The sequence below is a fragment of the Vitis riparia genome, chromosome 12 (genome assembly GCF_004353265.1).
Source record: "Vitis riparia cultivar Riparia Gloire de Montpellier isolate 1030 chromosome 12, EGFV_Vit.rip_1.0, whole genome shotgun sequence".
Lineage (NCBI taxonomy): Eukaryota > Viridiplantae > Streptophyta > Magnoliopsida > Vitales > Vitaceae > Vitis > Vitis riparia.
Window position 1 is genome coordinate 18,992,654 of NC_048442.1, and position 21,818 is coordinate 19,014,471.

Consider the following 21,818-nt stretch of genomic DNA (forward strand, 5'->3'; position numbering starts at 1 on the left):
AGCGGAAGTGGGGATTTTTTCGGTGTCGTGCAAAATCAAAAGTTGTGAGGATGATTTTTGTTGGAATTTCTCTGGGGTCTATGGGCCTACGCTAAAGGAAGAGAGAGAGGTTTGTTGGGCTGAATTAGGTGCGGTGAGAGGGTTATGGGGTGGACCTTGGTGCGTGGCAGGTGATTTTAATGTGGTGAGGTTCCCTAAGGAAAGCAGTAGGAGAGGTAGATTAACTTATTCAATGAGGAGATTTTCGGAGATTATTGAGGATTTAGAGTTGAGGGATCTGCCTTTGCACGGAGGCTCTTTCACTTGGAAGGGTGGGTTGAATAATCAATCTCATTCAAGAATTGATTGGGCCCTAAGCCGATTTCGAATCATTTCCCAATTCTTTTAGATGGGGGAGAACCGATGGGAGGTCCGATGCCTTTTGGGTTTGAAAATATGTGGTTGAAGGAAGAGGGTTTCAAGGAAAAGATGCAGGCGTGGTGGGTAGGGCTCAATTTTAGTGGGTCTGCTAGCTTTGTGTTGGCAGCTAAACTGAAAGCTCTGAAGTTGCTGTTAAAAGACTGGAATAGATTGGAATTTGGTAAAGTGGAGGTCAATAAGGCTATGGCCTTGAATCAGGTGGATTTCTAGGACAAAGTAGAAGGCTTCTTTCTGTTCACGAGGTGGATGCAAGGAGTGGAGCAAAGGAGGATTTTAAAAAGTGGGCTTTATTGGAAAAAATTTCGTGGATACAGATATCAAGGGAAGTTTGGTTGAGAGAGGGGGATAGGAACACTAGTTTCTTCCATAAGATGGCTAATGCTCAGAGGAGGAGGAACTTGTTATCCCAAGTAAAAATAAATGGCTCTTGATTAACAAAGGAGAATGAGGTTAGAAATGAGATGGTGAATGAGTTTAAATTATTGTTGTCTACTGTTGAAGGTTGGAGATCTAGCATTAAGGGGATGTCTTTTGAGAGGTTGGAGCCTATGGATGCAGCTAGGTTGGAGGAGTCGTTTTCAGAGCAGGAGGTGTTGTAAGCTCTTAAGGGCTTTTGTGGGGATAAAGTGCCTGGGCTTGATGGATTTACTATGACTTTTTGGCAAGCTTCTTGGGATTTTGTGAATGAGGAGGTCATGGGGTTTTTTAGGGAGTTTCATAATCATGGCCGATTTATTAGAAGTCTGAATGCAACTTTCATTGTTTTGATTCCAAAGAAAGGGGTGGTGGAAGATTTAAGGGATTACAGGCCTATTAGTTTGGTGGGAGGACTGTATAAGTGGTTGGCTAAAGTTTTAGCCAATCGATTAAAGATGGTAGTGGGAAAGGTGGTCTCTAAGGCTCAAAATGCGTTTGTGGAAGGAAGGCAAATTCTGGATGCTGTCCTTGTTGCTAATGAGGTTATAAACTCAATATTAAAGAGCAATGAAGAGGCGGTGATGTAGGACAACCCTAGGATGGTTGCCTACACTCAAGGGTAGGTGGGCTAGGGTTTTATTTTTTTAGGGTGCAAGGAGAGGAACAAAGAATAAATTTTATGGTAGAGAAAATTATAAGATAAGAAATAGAGAGAAAAAATAAACAATGAAGAAAAATGGAAAACCTTAAGAGTCTCACTAAGACCTTCTAGGAGTCTCACCTAGAAGAAATCAATGGAATCTCACCATTGAGGGTTGCAACCTTGCAATGAAAGAAAATATAATATTATTCATCAATTCCTCTTGGCTTGAAAAAAACTTGACCTCGAGTTTTAGTGATTTTCCACGATCAATTGAAATTCCGAGCAATGCCTTCCACCCTTTCTTTCTTCGTCGTCTCTTTCCCATGGTAAGACAGGATCTCAAGATCTCTTGAACTTGTTCCATTTCATGCGAGACAAATACTGGACTTCGAAAAACTTTTTGATGTTGTACAACAAGTTGATAATTCTCGAAATAATTAGGTGTCTTCAACAAGCTTGTGGAAAGTTGTTTCCCATACTTTTCTTGTAAATTGTTTTGTGGAAGAATAAGATTCTTGAATTCCCTATATTCAAAAGAAATTTCAGCAAATTCTTCATGTTTGCCATCACTCATGATAATGTTTGGCCTTGGGAAGTCAAACATCGATTCTTTTGAAACTTCTTTGAGTTCTTCTATTGGTTGTTTTAGGATTAGTTTCATCACCTCTTGCTTTCTAGATTCATCATTGATGATTTCTTCCTCCTTTCTAGTAACTTCGACTTGCTTTTTAGTAAGAATATTTGATGGCTCTTCTAGTTTCAAGGGTGTTATTTTTTTCCCTGGTTGCTTATGTGGTGGAATTTCCTTCATTGGACAAAAAATCTTCTTACGCCCATTGTGCACAAGGGTGTAAGTGTTCTCATATCCATCATGTTGGACCCTTTCATTAAAAAACCATGGTCTTCCAAGCATAATATGGGCAACTTTCATCGGCAAAACATCACACCATGCTGATAACTCAAAATTATTACTGAAATTAAACATCACTAGGCAACGAGAACTCACTAAAATAGATGTGTCATTTACCCATGCTATTTGATAGGGATTTGGATGATCTTCTGTCTTTAGATTAAGTTTCTCAACAAGCTCTTTTGAAGCTAGATTGGAACAACTACCTTCATCACTAATCAAAGTACATGGTCTCCCTTGACAAGCAACACGAGTTTGGAAGATGCTAGTACGTCACCAATCCTCCTCTTCATTTAGCCTTGGTATGTCCACCAGTGGTTGCATAAAAAAGTTGTAGCCTTCAACCATGTTTGCATATGTTGCTCCATTCCTCAATTACATATGCCTTCATGCCAAGAATTTTCGCTCTGATACCAAAATTGATGTAGGACAACCCTAGGATGGTTGCCTACACTCAAGGGTAGGTGGGCTAGGGTTTTATTTTTAGGGTGTAAGGAGAGGAATAAAAAATAAATTTTATGGTAGAGAAAATTATAAGATAAGAAATAGAGAGAAAAGAAGAAACAATGAAGAAAAGATGGAAAACCTTAGAATCTCACTAAGATCTTCTAGGAGTCTCACCTAGAAGAAATCAATGGAATCTCACCATTGAGGGTTGCAACCTTGCAATGAAAGAAAATATAATATTATTCATATCAAATCATCTTTTTGATTTACATTAATTAACCTATTTATAGACTTCTATAAGAAATCCAAAGTCCACTAGGACTCTAATAACCTATCATGATTCTAATTCTAATTATAACATCCAAAGTCTATTAGGATTCTAATAACCTATCATGACTCAAATTCTAATTATATTATAACTCAACTAGCTAATCCTAATTTGATTCCAACAAATACCAATCCCAATTCAATTCTAATTAATATTAATCCTATCTAAAGTTTACTTAGGTTCCCTTTCTTGAATAAACTTTAAAAGACTTTCCTCTATCAGGCGATGATGTGTAAACTGGATATAGAAAAGGTGTATGATCATGTGGAATGATCCTTCTTGTTTTCATGCATGAGCATGATGGGTTTTGGGGAAAAATTGATCAGGTGGGTGCAGTAGTGTATCTCCACAGCCAGTTTTTCTGTTTTGATCAATGGGTCTTCTTCAGGATTCTTTCAAAGCTCCAAAGGTTTAAGGCAGGGGGATCCTATTTCTCCGTACCTTTTTGTAATAATTATGGAAGCTTTTAGTAGTTTCTTAAGGAGTGCAGTAGGTGGGGGTTTTGTGGTAGCATGCAAGGCGAGGAGTAGGGGTGGTGAGGGGGTTCAGGTGTCTCACATTCTGTTTGCTGATGACACTTTGGTTTTTTATGGGGCTTCCGAGAAGCAATTGCTGTATTTAAGTTGGATTTTAATGTGGTTTGAGGCCATGTCGGGTTTGAGAATTAATTTGGACAAGAGTGAGCTAATTCTGGTGGGTAGTGACGAAAAATGTGGAGGAGTTGGCTGGCTCTTGGGTGCAAGGTTGGAAGTCTTCCGATCAGTTATTTGGGATTGCCATTAGGTGCGCCTCATAGATCGCTAGCTGCTTGGGATGGAATGGAGGAGAGAATGAGGAAGAATTTGACTAGATGGAAGAGCCAATACATTTCCAAAGGAGGTAGGATCACGTTGATTCGGAGTACGTTGGCGAGTATGCCCATTTACTATATGTTTATGCTCTTTACGCCTAGAAAAGTTAGATTGAGGTTAGAGCAGATTCAGAGGGATTTTTTGTTGGGAGGTGAGGCCCTTGAAAAGAAGCCTTATCTTGTTCGGTGGAGCTTGGTTTGCCTTGAGAAGAGTAATGAGGGGTTGGGGGTAAAGTGTCTTTCTATCCTCAATAAGGCTCTCTTGTGTAAGTGGAGTTGGAGATTTGCTATTGAGAGAGAGACTTTTTGGAGTCAAGTGATTAGGGGAAAGTATGGATAGGAACAAAGGGGATGGTGTTCTAAGGAAGCGAGGGGGGAGGGGGTGAGTGTATGGCGTGGGGTTGTGGAAATCTCTTAGGAAGGTTTGGGATGTTGTAAGAAGTAGGCTATTTTTTGTTGTGGGGAATGGGCAAAGGGGTAAAATTCTGGAAAGATTTTTGGTGTGGGAACGAACCTCTTTGTGTTTCTTTTCCCTCCTTATTTGCTTTGGCTGTTTTCAAGGATGCTTAAGTTAAAGATGTGTGGTGTAGCAATGAGGGTGGGGGGAGTTGGAACCCGTTTTTTTCTAGACTGTTTAATGATTGGGAGTTGGATGAGGTTTGCAGATTTTTTCTGGCCTTAAACGGGAAGAGAGTTCAGCAAGTAGTGGATGATAGGGTGATTTGGAGAGAGACTAAATGTGAGAAGTTTTTAGTTAAGTGTCTTTACAAATCATTAGTATTAGGCCCTCCAGCCTCTTTCCCTTCGTTAGCCACTTGAAAAGTCTATGTGCAGCCTAGAGAGAGTTTTTTTGGGTGGGAAACAACTTGGGGGAAGACTCTTACCTTGGATCAACTTCAAAAGAGAGGATGAGCTCCAGCGAACCGATGATACCTATGTCAAAGGCATGAAGAATCAATAGATCACATTCTCCTCCACTGTGTAGAGACAAAGACTCTTTGGGCATTGCTTTTCTCTATGTTCAGGGTGCAGTGGGTGCTGCCAGCCACTGTTAAGGAGACGCTTTTGGGGTGGAATGGGTCTTTTGTGGGAAAAAAGAGGAAGGGTGTTTGGAGAGTAAGTCCTTTGTGTCTTTTTTGGATGGTTTGGAAGGCAAGGAACAAAATTTCCTTTGAGGAAGAATAGCTGTCTATTCAAAGGCTTAAGTATTCGTTTGTATATTTTCTTTGGTCGGAGACGAAATTGTCTATAAAAGATGGTCCCTCGACCTTAGTTGATTTTGTTGGTTGGGTGGGAACCCGTTAAGGGTGTGTGTTGGGCTGCTCCTCTAACCTTGGGCTTTTAGCTAGGGACTGAGGGGTGTGTTCTTTCTTGTAATTCTTTTTCCATTGCTTTGGTGGTTTTTATACAATACTTTTACTTATCAAAAAAAATAAATTAATAAAAGAGGGGTAGAGTCATAAGTTCAATGTACCAAAATGTATATACTTCCAAAATGCATAAATAACTTTGTTGCTCAGAATCTGATATTGTTATTGTCATTTATGTTATGGTTTTATGTGGTAGTAAAATTGGTTCCAACTTTTATTCTCTTGTATTGTCATAATGTGTTGGTAAATCCCACTTGCATTTGATTACTTCATTATGAGGTTATATAATTGCTTCTTTGGTCAACTAAAAAGTATATTTCCATGTACTTTACTATTGTTGTTGCGGTTGTTGTTATCATTGTTATTATTCTTGTTAACGCCATCACTTACGTTGGTAAGTATTATTATATTTAAATTAAAATACATAGTTGTGGAAATCCAGTATGATTTGAGGGTGATTTGTAGGATATTGTGGTAAAAGATTGAGGCCCCAATTGTGGCAGATATTGTGGTGATTTGTATGATTTTATTTTTTCCATATATATATATATTTTTTCATATTTTGCTCTCTGTGTATATGTTAAATAGGGATCCGATTATGTAAAAAAACATACGATTGAATATGCAATTGAATGATTCTCAGTTTCTTCATGGCATCAGAGCACAAATTGCTCTAAAACCCTAATCAATCCATGGCTGCCCAAAAAGGAGACAACCATGGGTCTAGTCAATCGGCAACCCAAGAAAGAGAGTTGGAGATAAACTCCTCAATGGGCTCGGCCGGTGCATTCGACAACTCCCCACTCCATCTTACCGTTGAAAAATTGAACGGTAAAAATTACAGAGAGTGGGCACAGGCAATCAAGCTTGTTATTGATGGAAAGGGAAAACTAGGGTTTCTTATCGGCGAGACTTGGCGACCACCTCCGATTGATGCAACAACATCCCATAAATGGCGGTTCGAAAACTCCTTCATCACTTCATGCTTGATTTACTCCATGAAGCCAACCATTGGCAAAACGTATATGTTCCTCTCGACGGTAAATGATGTGTGAGATGCGATACGAGAAACATACTCCGATGCCGAGAATGCTTCCCAAATCTTCGAACTCAAGATGCGGCTCTGGCAAATGAAGCAAGGAGATTAGGAAGTCACAGAATACTACACTGAGATGCTGGGTTTGTGGCAAGATCTCAATCTCAACTGCGAAGAGGAATGAGAGTGCACGGGTGACAGTGTGCGCTTCAAGAAGAAGATGGAGAACGAGAGAGTCTTTGAGTTTCTAGTGGGGCCGAACCGCGAGCTTGACGATGTTAGGAGCAGAGTTCTCAGTCGTCGGCTGTTGCCCTCCATTCGAGAGGTCGTCTTTGAAGTGCGACGTGAGGAAAGCAGAAGGAAAGTGATGTTGAATGAACATCTCACTTTTGGGCCCGAGGCTTCAGCCATTGTAACCCGTGGGCCTCACGTTGGATCTAGCCCAAGACAGTCTAAGAGGACATTGTGAGCATTGTAAGAAAATGGAATATTCATATTTCTGAGTCTATTACTCTCAACCTTGTCCTACATGTTCCTAATTTATCTTGTAATTTGTTGTCTATTAGCTAGTTAACCAAACAGTCTAATTGTTCAGCTAAATTCCTACCCTCTCATTGTGTTTTTCGGGACTTATCATTGGGGAAGATGATTGGCAGTGCTAAGGAATGTGATGGTCTATATTACTTCGACAAAACTGATGTTCATGAACAGTGTCCACCTACTGTTTGTAATTCTGCATCTCGTCCCAAGGAAAGTGAACTTTTGTTATGGCACAAAAGGATGGGTCATCCTAGTTTTCAGTACTTACAACATTTATTTCCTTCACTATGTTCAAATAAAGCTTCATGGGATTTTCAGTGTGAAGTGTGTGAACTTGCCAACACCATCGTGCATCTTTTCCTAAATCTATGTATAAACTATCCATACCATTTACTCTAATTCATAGTGATCTATGGGGACCCTCATGTACCTCTAATAGGACCTATAAAAAATGGTTTATTACTTTTATTGATGATCACACTCGCCTATGTTAGGTATATTTGTTGACTGATAAAATTAAGGTTCGATCAGTCTTCATGAACTTTCACTCTATGATACAAACTCAGTTTCACACCAAAATTCAAAATCTTCGTACTGATAATGATACTGAGTATTTCAATCACTCGTTGAGCACTTATCTACAAGAAAATGGTATTATCCATCAAAGTTCTTGCGTTGACACCTCAGCAAAATGGGGTTGCAAAATGGAAAAATAGACATATTCTTGAAGTTGCTCGTGCCTTGTTGTTTATCTCTCACATGCCCTCACAATTTTGGGGTGACTCCATTTTGACAACCACATACCTTATTAACCGAATGCCTAGTCAGGTCCTATATTTTGTCACACCCTTCCAGAAATTCCAAGAGTTTTTTCCCCATTCTAGACTCGATGCACATATTCCACTTCGTGTCTTTGGGTCCACTGTGTTTGTCCACGCTCACGCATCTAAACAGAACAAATTTGATCCAAGAGCGCTTAAATGTGTCTTTCTTGGCTACTCTTCCACACAAAAGGGCTACAAATGCTATGACCCAATTTCATAGAAGCTATATGTTGGCCTAGATGTCACATTCTTTGAGCATACTCCCTACTACTCGCTTCAGGGAGAGTCTGTGAGTGAATCTAGACCACCTTTAACCTTAGACTACCTCAATGTTGCAGTGTTCAAATCCACTCCATGCCTTATATCTACCCTTTCGCCTAATACAAAAGGACACTTGAACTCAGGGGGAGATACGGAAATACAGACAAATAGGGAAACACTCGTCTACTCGAGGAGGCCAAAATCGAAGTCCAATGAGACACTCACCTCCGAAGCATTAAAAGAGTTAGAATCAGTGAGAGTTCCAACCCCTCGAGAGTTTGGCTCCAATCCTGATCAGGTAATAGATGACTTACCCATTGCTTTTAGGAAGCAACCTTGTTCATGTACTCTCCATCTTATCTCAAAATTTGTGTCTTATAATGCTCTTTCTGCAAAGTGTCGTGCTTTTACGACTAACCTTGATAGAATCCAGATTCCTAAAAACATTCAAGAAGCCTTGGAGATTCCAGAATGGAAAGAGGCAGTGATGAAATAAATAAAGGCATGGGAAAAAAATGGGACTTGGGAAGTAATGACTTTGCCAAGAGAGAAGAAACTAGTGGGCTATAAATGGGCATTCATAGTGAAATATAAGACGGATGACACAATAGAACGATACAAAGCCCGCTTGGTTGTGAAGGGGTTCACTCAGACCTACGACATCGACTATACCAAGACATTTGCACCAGTGGCAAAGTTGAACACTATACGAGTTCTCTTATCCTTGGCAACAAACTTAGACTGGCCACTCCATCAGTTTGATATCAAGAATGCCTTTCTGAATGGTGAGCTGGAAGAAGAAGTTTTTATGGCGCTACCACCAGGGTTTTGTAAGAAGGAAGAAGAAATCAGGGTATGCAAATTGAAGAAATCTCTATATGGTCTCAAGCAATCTCTGAGAGCATGGTTCGATAGATTTGCAAAAGTGATTTAAGAACCAAGGATACCAACAGGCACAGTCGGATCATACAATGTTCTTCAAATAGTCCAATGATGGAAGGATGACCATCCTAATCGTGTATGTTGATGACATCATTCACTGGAAATAACTATTTGCATGACTATATCCCTACAAGGGAACAATTGACAGATATATTCACCAAGGGGTTACAGAAATCAAGGTTTGAATATTTTATTTGCAAGTTGGACATGATTAATTCTATGATCCAACTTGAGGGGAAGTGTGGAAATCTAGTATGATTTGAGGGGTGATTTGTACGATATTGTGGTAAAAGATTGAGGCCCCAATTGTGACAGATATTGTGGTGATTTGTATGATTTTATTTTTCTCATATTTTTATTTTTTTCCATATTTTGCTCTCTGTGTATATGTTAAATAGGGACCCGATTATGTAAAAAACATACGATTGAATATACAATTGAATGATTCTCAGTTTCTTCAATAGTTATTATATTTAATGTTATTTTTTTAATTAATATATATATAATATATATATATATATATATATATATATATATATATATTAATAAATAATTTTATTATTTTGTTAATATTTTTTTTAATCTTTTTTGGATGTTGTGACTGGGTAAGATTTTTTAAGGAGAATATGAGGTTTTTGTGTAACAACATTCTCTAATCTTCTTCTATTCCTTTTTATATTAAATAAGTTATATAGTTGTAGCAGAGAAATAACTCTACTATGATATTTTCTCCTATTATTCTAATTGATTTTGGTGAGCCAACGGGTGAAGCTTGATTCGTGGAGTCGAATTTCTGTGACTATTTGATTACGAAGATTGTTGTATCTTAGGGGAAGAGTTTCACTCGACTCTATGCAGAAAAATATCTATTTTCTCTTAGGAGAGCGCATCTACGTGCCTCAATTAGGCTTTTTCCATTTTTTATTATTTTCTAATTAATATAATATTTATGATTATTATTATTTATTGTTGGAATTTAGGTCTAACTGAATTACTTTTCCATTGATTCCATTCTAAATTAATATTATTTTTAATTGTCTAACAGAAAATACAAGTTTTTTTGTTCACCTAAAGTTTCTTAGAAAATATGACTTTTGTAGAAAATTTATATATATTCTTTACACTCTATTTTCATTGTCCTATAAAAGCAACCCTATCTTAGGGATAAAAACCTTCATTCAAGATCTTGTACACCGAAGAAGATATATATATCAAAAGAAATCACTAAATTTTGTGAACTTGAGCTAATTCATCTAATAACCACACCCCATTCACCTCGGTCTAATGGAGTTGTAGAAAGGAAAAACAAAACATTATTAAATAAGGTAAATGTTATGTTGACTAGTTCGGTTTTATCCAATAATATATAGGGTGAAACCTTATGTTCTGCCAGTCACATTCTTAATAGAGTTCCTTCTAAAAATTCAGAAAAAACCACATATGAAATTTGGAAAAACTAGATACTTAATCTAAAATATTTAAAAATGTGGGATGTCTAGCTTAAAATAAATGTTCCAATAAATAAAAAGGAAAAATTTGGTCCTTCTACTGTAGATTGCATATTTATTGGGTATTCTTTAAATAGTGTGACTTATTCATTTTTAATGATCAATTTTGAAAATTTTGAAATCTTTAATAATACCATTATAGTCATGTGATGCTACATTTTTTGAACATATTTTCCCTATAAAAAACAAATGTCTAGACCTATAGGAGATTCAAATTCTAATCCTAATGAAGAAATTTAAACTTAAAAAATTAAGATCATTTTGAACCAGAAAGAAGTGAAAAATGAAGAATTGAAAAGAATTTAGGTGCTGACTTTTTCGTATACCTAGTTGAAGAGATGATCCTAAAACACATGATGAAGTAATGAATTCCGTAGACATTCCTTTTTGGAAAGAGCTAGTTGATTGGGAAATGAATTCAATTACTAGCAATAGGACTTAGTTCTTAAGTGATCTTCCACATAGTTGTAAAACAACTGAATGCAAATGGAAGTACATCAGATGGATATAATGGATATAAAAACAACATTTTTGAATGGTGAATTAAATGGAGAAATTTATATTGACTAACTAGAATGATTTGTTGTTCCTGGGAAAGAGAAGAAAGTGTGTAAACTAGTTAAGTCACTGCATGGGTTAAAACAATATAAAACGAGACCTTAAACAATGACATGAAAAATTTGACAAAGTGATTCTATTTAATGGTGTTCTTATTAATGATTTTGATGAGTGTGCTTATCTAAAGTATTTTAATGATGCTTGTGTAATATTTTGCTTCAGGGAATTCTATGAACATAGTAACTTTGTTAAAAGCTTGAATGCAACATTTCTGGTTTTAATCCCAAAAAAAGTGGGTGTTGAAGATCTAAGGGATTTTAGGCTTAGAAGTTTGGTGGTGGGGGGGGCGGCGGCACGGCATTGTATAAGTGGTTGACCAAGGTTTTAGCCAATGGGCTAAGAAAAGGTGGTTCTAAGGTCCAAGGGGCATTTGTGGAGGGTAGACAAATTTTAGATGTAGTGTTGATTGCTAATGAAGCCATTGATTCAATCTTGAAGAATAACGAATGTGCTATCTTGTGCAAGCTTGACATAAAGAAGACATATGACCATGTAGACTGGTCTTTTCTTCTCATAGTTATGTGGAAAATGGGTTTTGGGTGGATCAAGTGGTGCATTTCCACTGCAAGTTTCTCTGTGTTGGTTAATGACACCTCTATTGGTTTCTTTCAAAGCTCAAGGGGTTTGAGGTAAGGGGATCCGCTTTTGCCTCATTTATTTGTGATTGCTATGGAGGTGTTTAGTTGTATCCTAAAAAGGGCAATGGATGGAGGTTTTTTGCTGGGTTGCAGGGTGAAGGGTAGAAGTGGAGAAGGGGTTCAGGTATTCCATTTGTTGTTTGTTGATGATACCTTGATGTTCTACCAAGCTTCCCAATATCAGATGACCTATCTTAGTTGGTTGCTTATGTGGTTTGAGGTCGTATCAAGGTTGAGAATAAATTTGGAAAAGAGCGAATTAATTCTAGTGGGTAGGGTGGAGAATATTGATGACCTTGCTATGGAATTTGGATGTAGAGTGGGCAGCCTCCCATCCACTTATTTGGGCCTACCTTTGGGTGCACTTTAAGTCAGTGACATTTTGGGATGGAGTGGAAGACAGTTCTGTAGAAGGTTGGCTATCTGGAAGAAACAATACATTTCCAAAGGAAGGAAAAGACCCTAATTCAAAGCACGCTATCGAATTTGCCCATTTATTTTATGTCTCTGTTGCGCATGTCAAGCTCATTTAGACAAAAACTAGAGCAAATTCAAAGAGATTTCCTTTGGGGAGGTGGAAATTTGAAGCAAAAACCTCATTTAGTAAGATGGAAGTTGGTGTGCTTAAGTAAGAAGAAAGAGGGTTTGGGGGTCAAGTGTCTTTCCACACTCAATAAGGCTCTTCTTTGTTAATGGAATTGGCGGTTTGCAAGTGAGAGAGAGGTTTTGTGGAATCAAGTGATTAGAGGGAAGTACAGGGAAGAAAAAGGGGAATGATGTTCTCGGGAAGTGAGAGAGGCGTATGGTGTTGGGTTATGGAAATGGATAAGGATAAACTGGGACATTGTGGGTACTAGGATTTCTTTCCTTGTAGATAATGAGCGGAAGGTGAGATTTTGGAAGGATAGGTGGTGTGGGGATTCTTGTGTGTGTCATTCCCATCCTTGTTTGCTTTAGCTGTTGATAAGGAGGTGTGAGTGGCAGATATTTGGGATCCCTTGGCTAAGAGGGGTTGGGGGGGATGGAACCCTTGTTTCTCAAGATCCTTTAATGATTGGGATGTGGAAGTGGCAAAAAGCTTCTTGGGACGGCTACATGGGAAGAGAGTGTGCGGTGATGTGGAAGACATGGTGTTTTGGACTGAAACAAAGAGTGGGAAGTTCTAGGTCAAATCCCTTTACTATGCTCTAGAGCCGGGCAGCCCTTCTTTGTTTCCCTCAAGTTGCATTTGGAATGTGTGGGTGTAGCCCAAGATTAGCTTCTTTGCTTGGGAAGCTACGTGGGGCAAAGCTTTAACTTTGGATTTAATTCAAAAAAAAGGGTGGGCCCTAGCAAATAGATGCTTTTTGTGCCATGAGAAGGAAGAGACTATAGGCCACCTTCTTCTTCATTATACTAAAACAAGGGCCTTGTGGGAATTGTCCTTCACCTTGGTTAGGGTGTCAGGGGTGCTGCCTTCTTCAGTTAGAGAGACACTCCTTAGTTGGCATGGTTCATATGGGGGTAAAAGAATAATAAGGTGTGGAGAGCAGCTCCTCTATACATCTTTTAGATGGTTTGGAAGGTAAGAAATAGATTGACCTTCAATAATGATGTGCTTTCAATCCAAAGACTCAAAATACTTTTTTGTTTTTTCCCTTTTGGTCAGAGGCAAAGTTATTTATAGTTGATTGCCCTCTAACTTTAGTTAGTTTTATTGATTGGTTGAGCTCTAGTTAAGGTTGTTTTTTGACCCGACTCGGTGCTTGTTTACTTGTACTTATTGGCCGGTTTGGCGGTGGGTGTATAGGTATTGTATACTTTGAGTCACTCTTTTGGTGCCTCTTTTCAATAGATCTTTTCTTTACCTATCAATATATATATATATATATATATATTTTGCTTATATATTGATGATATCCTCATTTTTTGAACAAATTGAGAAGTTTTTAAAGCAACAAAAAAATTTATGCAGTAAATTTGATATGAAAGACCTAGGACCAGCTTATGTTATATTAGGTATCAAATTCATAAAATTTGACAATGAGTTTATTTTAACTCAAATCACATTATGTTGAGAAGAAGTTGAAAAAATTTAACCATTATGATGTTAAGCTTGTTTCAACTCCTTATGATCATAACCCACATTTGAAAAAGAATCAGAGGAAGTGTCTCTCAACACAAATATTCTTTATTAATAGGATCTGTAATGTATTTGACTAATTGCACAAGACCATATATAGCCTATACAGTAGGTAGGCTGAGAGATACACTATCAACCCTAACATAGAAAACCAGAATGCATTGAAAAGGTATTTAGAAATTTTAGGGGCACAAATAAATTATGGGATTTATGATTTAGGATTCCTTGCAATTTTAGAAGGATTTAGTGATGTTAATTGGATCTCAGATTCTGATGATGCTGAAGCAACTAGTTAGTAGCTTGGAGTTTGCTAAAAAAAATATATCTTGGTTTACCATGAAATTTGAGTTTATAGCCTTGGATTTGACTCGTATGGAAGCTGAATGGCCTAGAAGCCTTTTAATAGATATGCCTTTATTGGATAAACCAATTCTGTCCATATTTTGTGATAGTTAAGCTACCATAGCAAAGGCTAAAAATACAAATTTGAATGGGAAAAAGAGACATAAGAAACTGACATGATTCTATTAAACATATGCTTTTCTCAAGGGGTGATATCTCTTGATTTTGTAAAGTCTCAAAAGAATATGTGAGTCCTTCAAGCAAAGGATTAGTTCACAAGGTAATGATAGAATCATCGAGGGGAATGGGACTGTAGCCCATAAGTTAGTCATCATAGTCATGATAATTAGGTGAAACACTAATGTTGAGGGATATTACCTAGTCATATTCCTATGGCGATAGCGCTTATTATTATGATGGTATTTATGAAGAGCATTGCTATGAATGAGCTTGAGGTAAGATTCCTACAAGATGTTGATCACAAATCATTCGTGGAGGACTCACCTATGTTATTGTGGTAGTGGGGTCACTTCTATAGGAAGTTGGGCTAATCCTTAAAACCAATTATGAAGCAAGATAAGTGCGCATGAAAAAACATAAAACCAAACATAATCAAGTCAACCACACTTATTGTGTGTGCAGTAAAAAAAAAAACGAATTAAGAAACCTGGTACTAGGTTCGGTTCGTTGTGTTTTTTCCCTAGAGAAAGTTACTTACACTAAGTTTAGGTTCAAGTATGGAAGACACCTATGCCTATTGCACAGTAATCTTGCTCACTTGTTATTGCTCAAATATAAATTTATATGGGGCATATTATATTTAAATTAGAACCTTATGTATTTATGTTATTTTTTTAATTATCTGTCTATCTATAATTTTATTATTTTGTTAATGTTTTTTTATCTTTTGTGGGTGTTATGTGTGGGTGAGATTTTTAAGGAGAATATGAGATTTTAGTGTAATAGGCCAGCGTTCTCCACCCTTCTTTTATTTTTTATACTAAATAAGTTATGGGATTATTGTAAAAAAACTCTATTGTGATATTTTCTCCTTTTATTGTAATTGATTTGGGTGATGAACGGGGGAAACTTGGTTTGTGGAGTCAAATTTCTGTAATAATTTGATTATGAAGATTGTTGTATCCTGGAGGAAGAAAGCCAAGCCTCTTCTATGCAGAAGAGCTGCATTTTCTCTTAAGAGAACGCATTTGTGTGCCTCAATTAGACTTTTTCTAATTTCTATCTTTTTTTATTAATATAATATTTGTTATTATTATTATTGTTTGTTGGAATTTAGGTCTAACTAAATTAATTATTATTACTGATTGTTTGGATTTAGGTCTAACTGAATTAATTTTCCATTAATGTCATTTATGTAATGATTTTATGTGATAGTAAATTGGTTCTAACTTTTATTCTTTTGTATTTTCTATTTTCAACTGGCAAATCGCACTTGCACTTGATTATTTAATTATGAAGTTGTACAATTGCTTCTTTGGCCAATGAAAGGTTATATTTCCACATACCTTAATATTACTAGTCGACTATATATATAAAACTATTCAAGTATAGGATTTGAATGATTTAGGGTCTGTGTAGTTCTCTTTGCTTCTGGTCTTTCCCTTATAATTTAGGCTTGTTAAGCCAGGTTTCGGTGACCCCAGTACAAGGGTTTCAAATCCCAGGGGTAATGCTTGCTGTTCTCTGCTCTCTAAGTACCAGAGGGTTGAGGGTCAGTTGGAGTGTACACATCTTCTGCTGACAGGGTGCTAGAGAATGCCCCATGGAATGATTTCTACATGAGAACTCAACCAAACAAAATGGAATATTTTCTTGGATAGAAATTTTTCCATGTCTAATCTGTATCTGTTTATATGCAAAATCACTCTGTTTCATTGGCTTTCATGAAAGTCCGTGAACCCTGAGAACATGTGTCTCTCCTCTAATGCAACTTATTATAATGCAACTTGTTAAGTGGGAGCATCTAGTAAATATTTTATTATCATCTAGAAAGAATTAAGATTTGAGAACCTATATTTGCACATTTTCTAGTCAGTTTCTTCCTTCTCCATCAATGACATCAGTTTGTTCATATCTTCTAATCAACAGGTCTTCATCTACCATAAAGCTTTCCCCATGCCAGTTCTGTCATTCAAATTCAGCACTATGGATCCACTTTCTGGACAAAATGTTGATGATGGCCAACAGTTTGTCTCAACTGTTTGCTGGCGTGGCCAATCAACCACCTTGCTTGCTGCTAATTCTGCTGGACACATCAAACTCCTTGAAATGGTATGAAATTCTCAAACATTCACCCCAATACATAAGTTTTGGATTTGATTTGTAAGTTAACCTATAGCCAAGAAGAAACATGGGTTCCAATAAATTTCCCGGAAAGTGAAAGTAAAAGGAAAAAAGGGCAAAGCGATAGAAAGTGGGAGATGAAAAAAGTGAAAAAGGGGAGTGATTCTGTTGAGTCATCAAGTGGGGATTGAATGTACAACTACAGTAGACTACTACTATAATATGAAGTAGTTTAATGAAATCTATAATGCCTTTCCTTGACCTGGGATTCTCTCTGTCATCCAAATTTCTTGAAACAAATCCCCCTTCATATTTGTGGTGTTTGGGTGTTGGGATATTATATTAAACATCCAAATCATTATCTCTTTTGAAATTCCAGATATGGATGGATCGCATATTTTGAGTGCAGGGCCCCATTAACCTGGGATGTCTCCATTGTGGAGATGGTTCCTTTTAAGTTCCAATCTTATCTTTGGTTTTGTTAAGATCCCAATGGGCAAGTTGATTTTTTCCCTAGAACACGTGATTTTTTTTCATGAGCACTGATAGCTTTTCCAGAATCCTTTCCATATAAACTATGGCCTTGTGTTTGGGTGTTCATTGTCTTTGAAGTCTTGATAAGATTTCATAACTTTTTGTAAGTATACTTTATGTTTGAATTTAGGTCTTATTGTCAGATATTTTGTTTAAATATAAAAATAAAATATTTGAATTTTTATATGAAATTTGCAATTTTAGATTGAGCTTTAGTTCTATATGAATTATAATTGAGATTTTGGACAAATTCAAACTTGTTTGAAGTTCTCCCTTGCTACCTAGGGGTGTAAATAAGGTCGGTTCCATCAATTTTTGGATAAAAAATGAACCGAACTGATATAGTCAGTTTTATATGTGATAAAAACCGAACACACTAGATTTGTAGTGAGAAAACTGAAGCAAGCCAAGTTTTTTGAGGTTGGTTTGGTTTGGTTTTCGTGAATTTGTTTTGACTCTTAACTTTTTTTAGTCTTAAACCTAGTTATAAATTTGTGTTTGTTTTGAGTTCAAATCCCATTAATTTAAGTTTATATTAGACCCTAAGTTTAATTTGTTTTTAAAATTAATTGAAACAATGGTGTTAAAAATATATTAAATGTATTTAAAATTAATTTGATCATAATATAAAAATAATGAATTACTTTAATAAAATCTAATATAAATAAATTTATCAAATATTAAACAATTATATATAAATTTTAGAATATCGGTTCGATTGAGTTTTTATTGGTTAGAAGACAAGAAAATCTAAAACCATATAGATAAGATTGGTTTTTAAAATTTCCAAATGGAATCAACATTTTTTATTTTTGAAAACCTAATCGATATATGATTAGTTTATTAGTTTTTTTGGTTTTGTTTACATCCCTAATGCTACTTCCCATGCCGACCTCATATGTCTAATGCTTTGTTCTCATTGGGAGGCCATTTCACTTTATTAGAAAGATTTGTTTATTTTTGTGTAAATATTATTTGTTTTGAACCTATTAGGTCCTTCAGAATGTTCACTTAGAGCCTTATATCGGGTTTATTAAGTATTATCCATTTTGGATCTAATGATTTTTTTCGACCTTAAAATGTATTTATATGATTTAAGAGAAATTGATTATATATATAAAATCCATTTATATGATTAATCGATTAAGTAGAGATTTCTTAAGGGCATTTGTAAAAACACAACAAAGGGTTGGAATTTAAAAGATAATAAAAAAAAATGGTCTTTTCATTATTTATATAGATAAATAGAAAATAAATAAATTTAAAAAAAAAATCATATCCAACCCAAGGGAAACCCGCCCATAGAATTGAATGCTTGCAGGACTTGGATTGTTGAAACCATTTACACATAGGAAATTACGACAATACCCGTGAATATGTCAGCAATTTGCTTTTAAGTGCATCCACATCCTTATTGGTAAGCAAAAATAAACATTTTGGGCCAAGAGAGGGCCCACGAAAGTTGGATGAGCCCATATATCAGACACATCATAAGCTTATAAATCCACGTGTAGTTTGGCTTTGCATGCCAGCTATGCAATCAGACACAACTAACGTTTTGGTCCCCACCATCTACCAAGATTAGGATAAGGCTCGTTGCCTTTTTTATTACTTTAATATTTTAAAATCGTCAAAAAAAATATTAAATTTAATTGCAACGTTTAAAATAGTATTATAAGCAGATTCGAGTATATCCGTAACCCTCCTATGCCAAAACCATTGGCCAATCTGACGTGGAAACTGCTGTCTCACCGAAAACATGCCTATTCTACTATCACAAACCAACAAAATATTGCCACATAGGCCAAGAACCCGGACTATCATGTTCGCCGCGGCCCGTTCGTCCATCGGTTGCAGGTGGGTCCAACTCTTACTCAAAAACTTTAGTATAAAATAGCTGTCCCCGGAGGATTCACTCAAATCACGTGGTTCCCAAATTCTAAAGGCCGGAGAGAGATCATGCCCGGAGTAGCGGCTAGACTTCCAGTGACTCCCTGGAGTTCCGACGACACTCTCAAATTCTCCGGTGACTCGGAGAGTTTAGGTGATATGGTTTTCGGGTTTTTAGGGGAAGACTCGTCAGGGAGTTCGTGTAACTCCGGCGGCGGTTGGGTTCATGGTGAAGATTGCGGCGACGGTGCCGATGGGGAAGAGGGGTTTGACAATGTTGAGGGGAGTAAGGCGTTTTGGGAGGAACAAGACCAACTTGTTCAGGTAATTAAGGTTTTGTATAGGCTAAGATTAATTTCGGTACTATGATAAGTCTATGATCCAAAAAAACAAAAAGGTTAATAATTATTTTGAAAATTTGCAGGCAATTTTGTGTAGGACGAGTTCTATTGAGTCGAAAATTAGGCGGGTGACGAAAGAGGCCCTTAGGGAATTAAAATCGAAAGAAACATACTGTGTATGCCGGCGACCGGTTGCCAGAGTATGCCAAAATTGTGCGGAAAAGGAAGTTTGGGGTCAGCTCCAAACCGCCGGTTACAATAGTGCCATCTGCAAGTCCAAGTGGAAGTCCTCTCCGGATATTCCATCAGGTATACTTGCTAAAATAAGTTCAGTCATGTTCAAAAATTTGGTTGGGGCCCCTGATGTTGGGGGTTTGAGCAAATGGGTTTTCCCTGCAGATAAGCTAATGACCTGAAACTCTGCTCCATTTTTTCAGGCGAGCACTCGTATATGGAGGTGGTGGACAGGTCAAGTGCCAAGAAAGGAGAGGTGAGAGTGGTGATTGAGTTGAATTTTCGGGCGGAGTTCGAGATGGCGAGGGCTAGCGCAGAATATAACCTGTTAGTCAGCCGGTTGCCGGAGGTATTCGTCGGAAAATCTGAGAGGCTAAAGGCCTTGATCAAGATACTATGCCATGCAGCCAAGAAATGCATGAAGGAGAAGAAAATGCACATGGGTCCATGGAGAAAGCACAAATACATGCAAGCTAAGTGGTTTGGCACGTGCGAGAGGACATCGCCGGCACCCATGTTGCCTGTTGATTTTCCCGGCCGTCTACCCAGGCAGAGGGTCTCCATGCTTACCTTCGACCTGCTGGAGAATTTGCCGGCGGCCGGTTTAAATTTTAAGGCGGTGGAAGTTGTGTGATGAGCAACAAAGTTTTGTCCCTCTAGTTTTGTAGTGTCTTGTGGGGTAACGCCACATTAAATGAGAGAATAAATGGAATTTCCATGAATGATATCTTAATTGGAGTGTGACAAACATAGACTACCTTAACAATTAGAGCAATTAGTTCAGGGATAAGATTGGAATGGGGTACGTGTAATAAAATATACATACAACAAAACATGATGTGATCATAAGAACATAACCTTTTTTATATTGCTATTTTTTTTAGAATAATTATATTATTTAATGTTAAATAGGTCAAAAAAGCAAATTAAGAAGGGATGTTTGAGTGTATTTTTGTTTTGTATTTAATTTTTGTTTCTAAAATTAAAGATTTGAAAAGGTTTAATTTTAGAAATAATTGGTTAAAAGGGGTGAAACGATCCTAAATTTATAAATCTAATTCTTCCCATATTTTTACTTCAAAAAAATAATTTATTTTTGATATAAATGTCCTTTCTCATTTCACATATTTATACAAAAAGTTTTAAAAGATAAAATTATTTTTACAAGAAAATAATAAAGATATTTTTGTCCAAAATAAGATCAAAAAAATGATAAAGGGTTAAATTTAAAAAATTGGATTTTCAATTATTATTTTAATCAAATAACCGTTAATTTTAAGCCCATGTTTGGTAAATTTTTCTTTGTACTTTTTATGTTTAAATTTTGTTTGTAGAAATGAAAGTATTCAAAATCCATTGGAGACGAATTCTCTTACTTTATCATATCTCAATGTTTTAATATTACAACTATTTTGTTTTCTAACAAAAATTTTGAATCAATTAAACTTGTTAAAAAGTCTCATTTTTTTTTAACAAATATTTTTTTTTTCATAAAATCATTTATAACATCAAAATATATTTGTTGTGACTAAGAAATTTTACCCCACGGGATCACATATATTTGTATGCACCCATTTTAAAGATTGTTTAATTCCTTTTTATTTTTCAATTGGAAAATAATTTTTATGTTGTTTCCCATGGAGACATTCTTTGCTGGCATAACCAAAAACATTAATCATTAGTAATCTCCTTACCACATTCTTCAACACCAGTAACTTTAACCCATAAAAATTGAGACTATCAAAGCAAAGATGTCAAAGCCAATTGCTATCTTCCATTATTATCTTTAAACTAAATAAAATTTCTACTCGAAGAAATGTAAGAAACGTCATATTTTTTTGTCTACACTTTCGCAATCGTCTTCTTATTTTATTATTAAGAGTAAAAACTCCATTATAAATGTTAAAAATATACTCATTTTTTGTTAATTGTACCATGCTCAATAAATTTCAAGACATATCTAGAACAAAATATACATTTATTATAGTAACATTAATACAACTTTTAGAGCTTATTTTAATATTACTTCTGCCCATGGTTGAGACTTTAGATTTATTTATAAAATTAACTTCTCATTTGACTAATTTATTTAATTATAAAAATAGTTCTTTCTTACTACACATATGGTTGTTTCATCCCATATCAAGGTACCAAACATCTCTATGGTTAGCATTTGGTGCTATTACATTATAGGCTTATACCAAACTTTGATATGTTTCGATGGTGTTTGTTTGCTTTACCTGTTCATTTTGTAGTTTTGTTCAATATTCAAACTTATAGTGTTCATACTTCTCATATA

The 21,818-nt window shown here is 36.2% G+C and overlaps 2 protein-coding genes across 3 annotated transcripts in view; both read left to right on the forward strand.

The window, feature by feature from the left end:
* The window catches only part of LOC117926580 (protein SPA1-RELATED 4-like), a 31,179-nt gene extending 14,277 nt beyond the window's left edge, over positions 1-16,902 (forward strand). For both annotated transcript variants that reach the window (XM_034845722.1, XM_034845721.1), the window contains one exon: positions 16,326-16,902. In XM_034845722.1, the coding sequence (XP_034701613.1) occupies positions 16,326-16,514 (189 nt within the window). In that variant the 3' untranslated portion in view covers positions 16,515-16,902. The remainder of the gene's footprint in view (positions 1-16,325) is intronic.
* A 1,455-nt stretch (positions 16,903-18,357) lies between these two features.
* On the forward strand, positions 18,358-20,252 carry LOC117926251. The gene is made up of 3 exons (XM_034845333.1): positions 18,358-19,268; positions 19,369-19,594; positions 19,723-20,252. Exons 1-3 carry the CDS (start codon positions 19,014-19,016, stop codon positions 20,151-20,153), a joined length of 912 nt encoding a protein of 303 aa, XP_034701224.1. The 5' UTR covers positions 18,358-19,013; the 3' UTR covers positions 20,154-20,252.
* Positions 20,253-21,818: the final 1,566 nt, after the last annotated feature.

Coding starts and splice junctions, on each gene's coding strand:
- LOC117926251 (XM_034845333.1), top strand. CDS start 19,014: ATGCCCGGAGTAGCGGCTAGACTTCCAGTGACTCCCTGGAGTTCCGAC. Junction 19,269..19,368: donor AACAAGACCAACTTGTTCAG/GTAATTAAGGTT, acceptor GAAAATTTGCAG/GCAATTTTGTGTAGGACGAG. Junction 19,595..19,722: donor CTCTCCGGATATTCCATCAG/GTATACTTGCTA, acceptor CCATTTTTTCAG/GCGAGCACTCGTATATGGAG.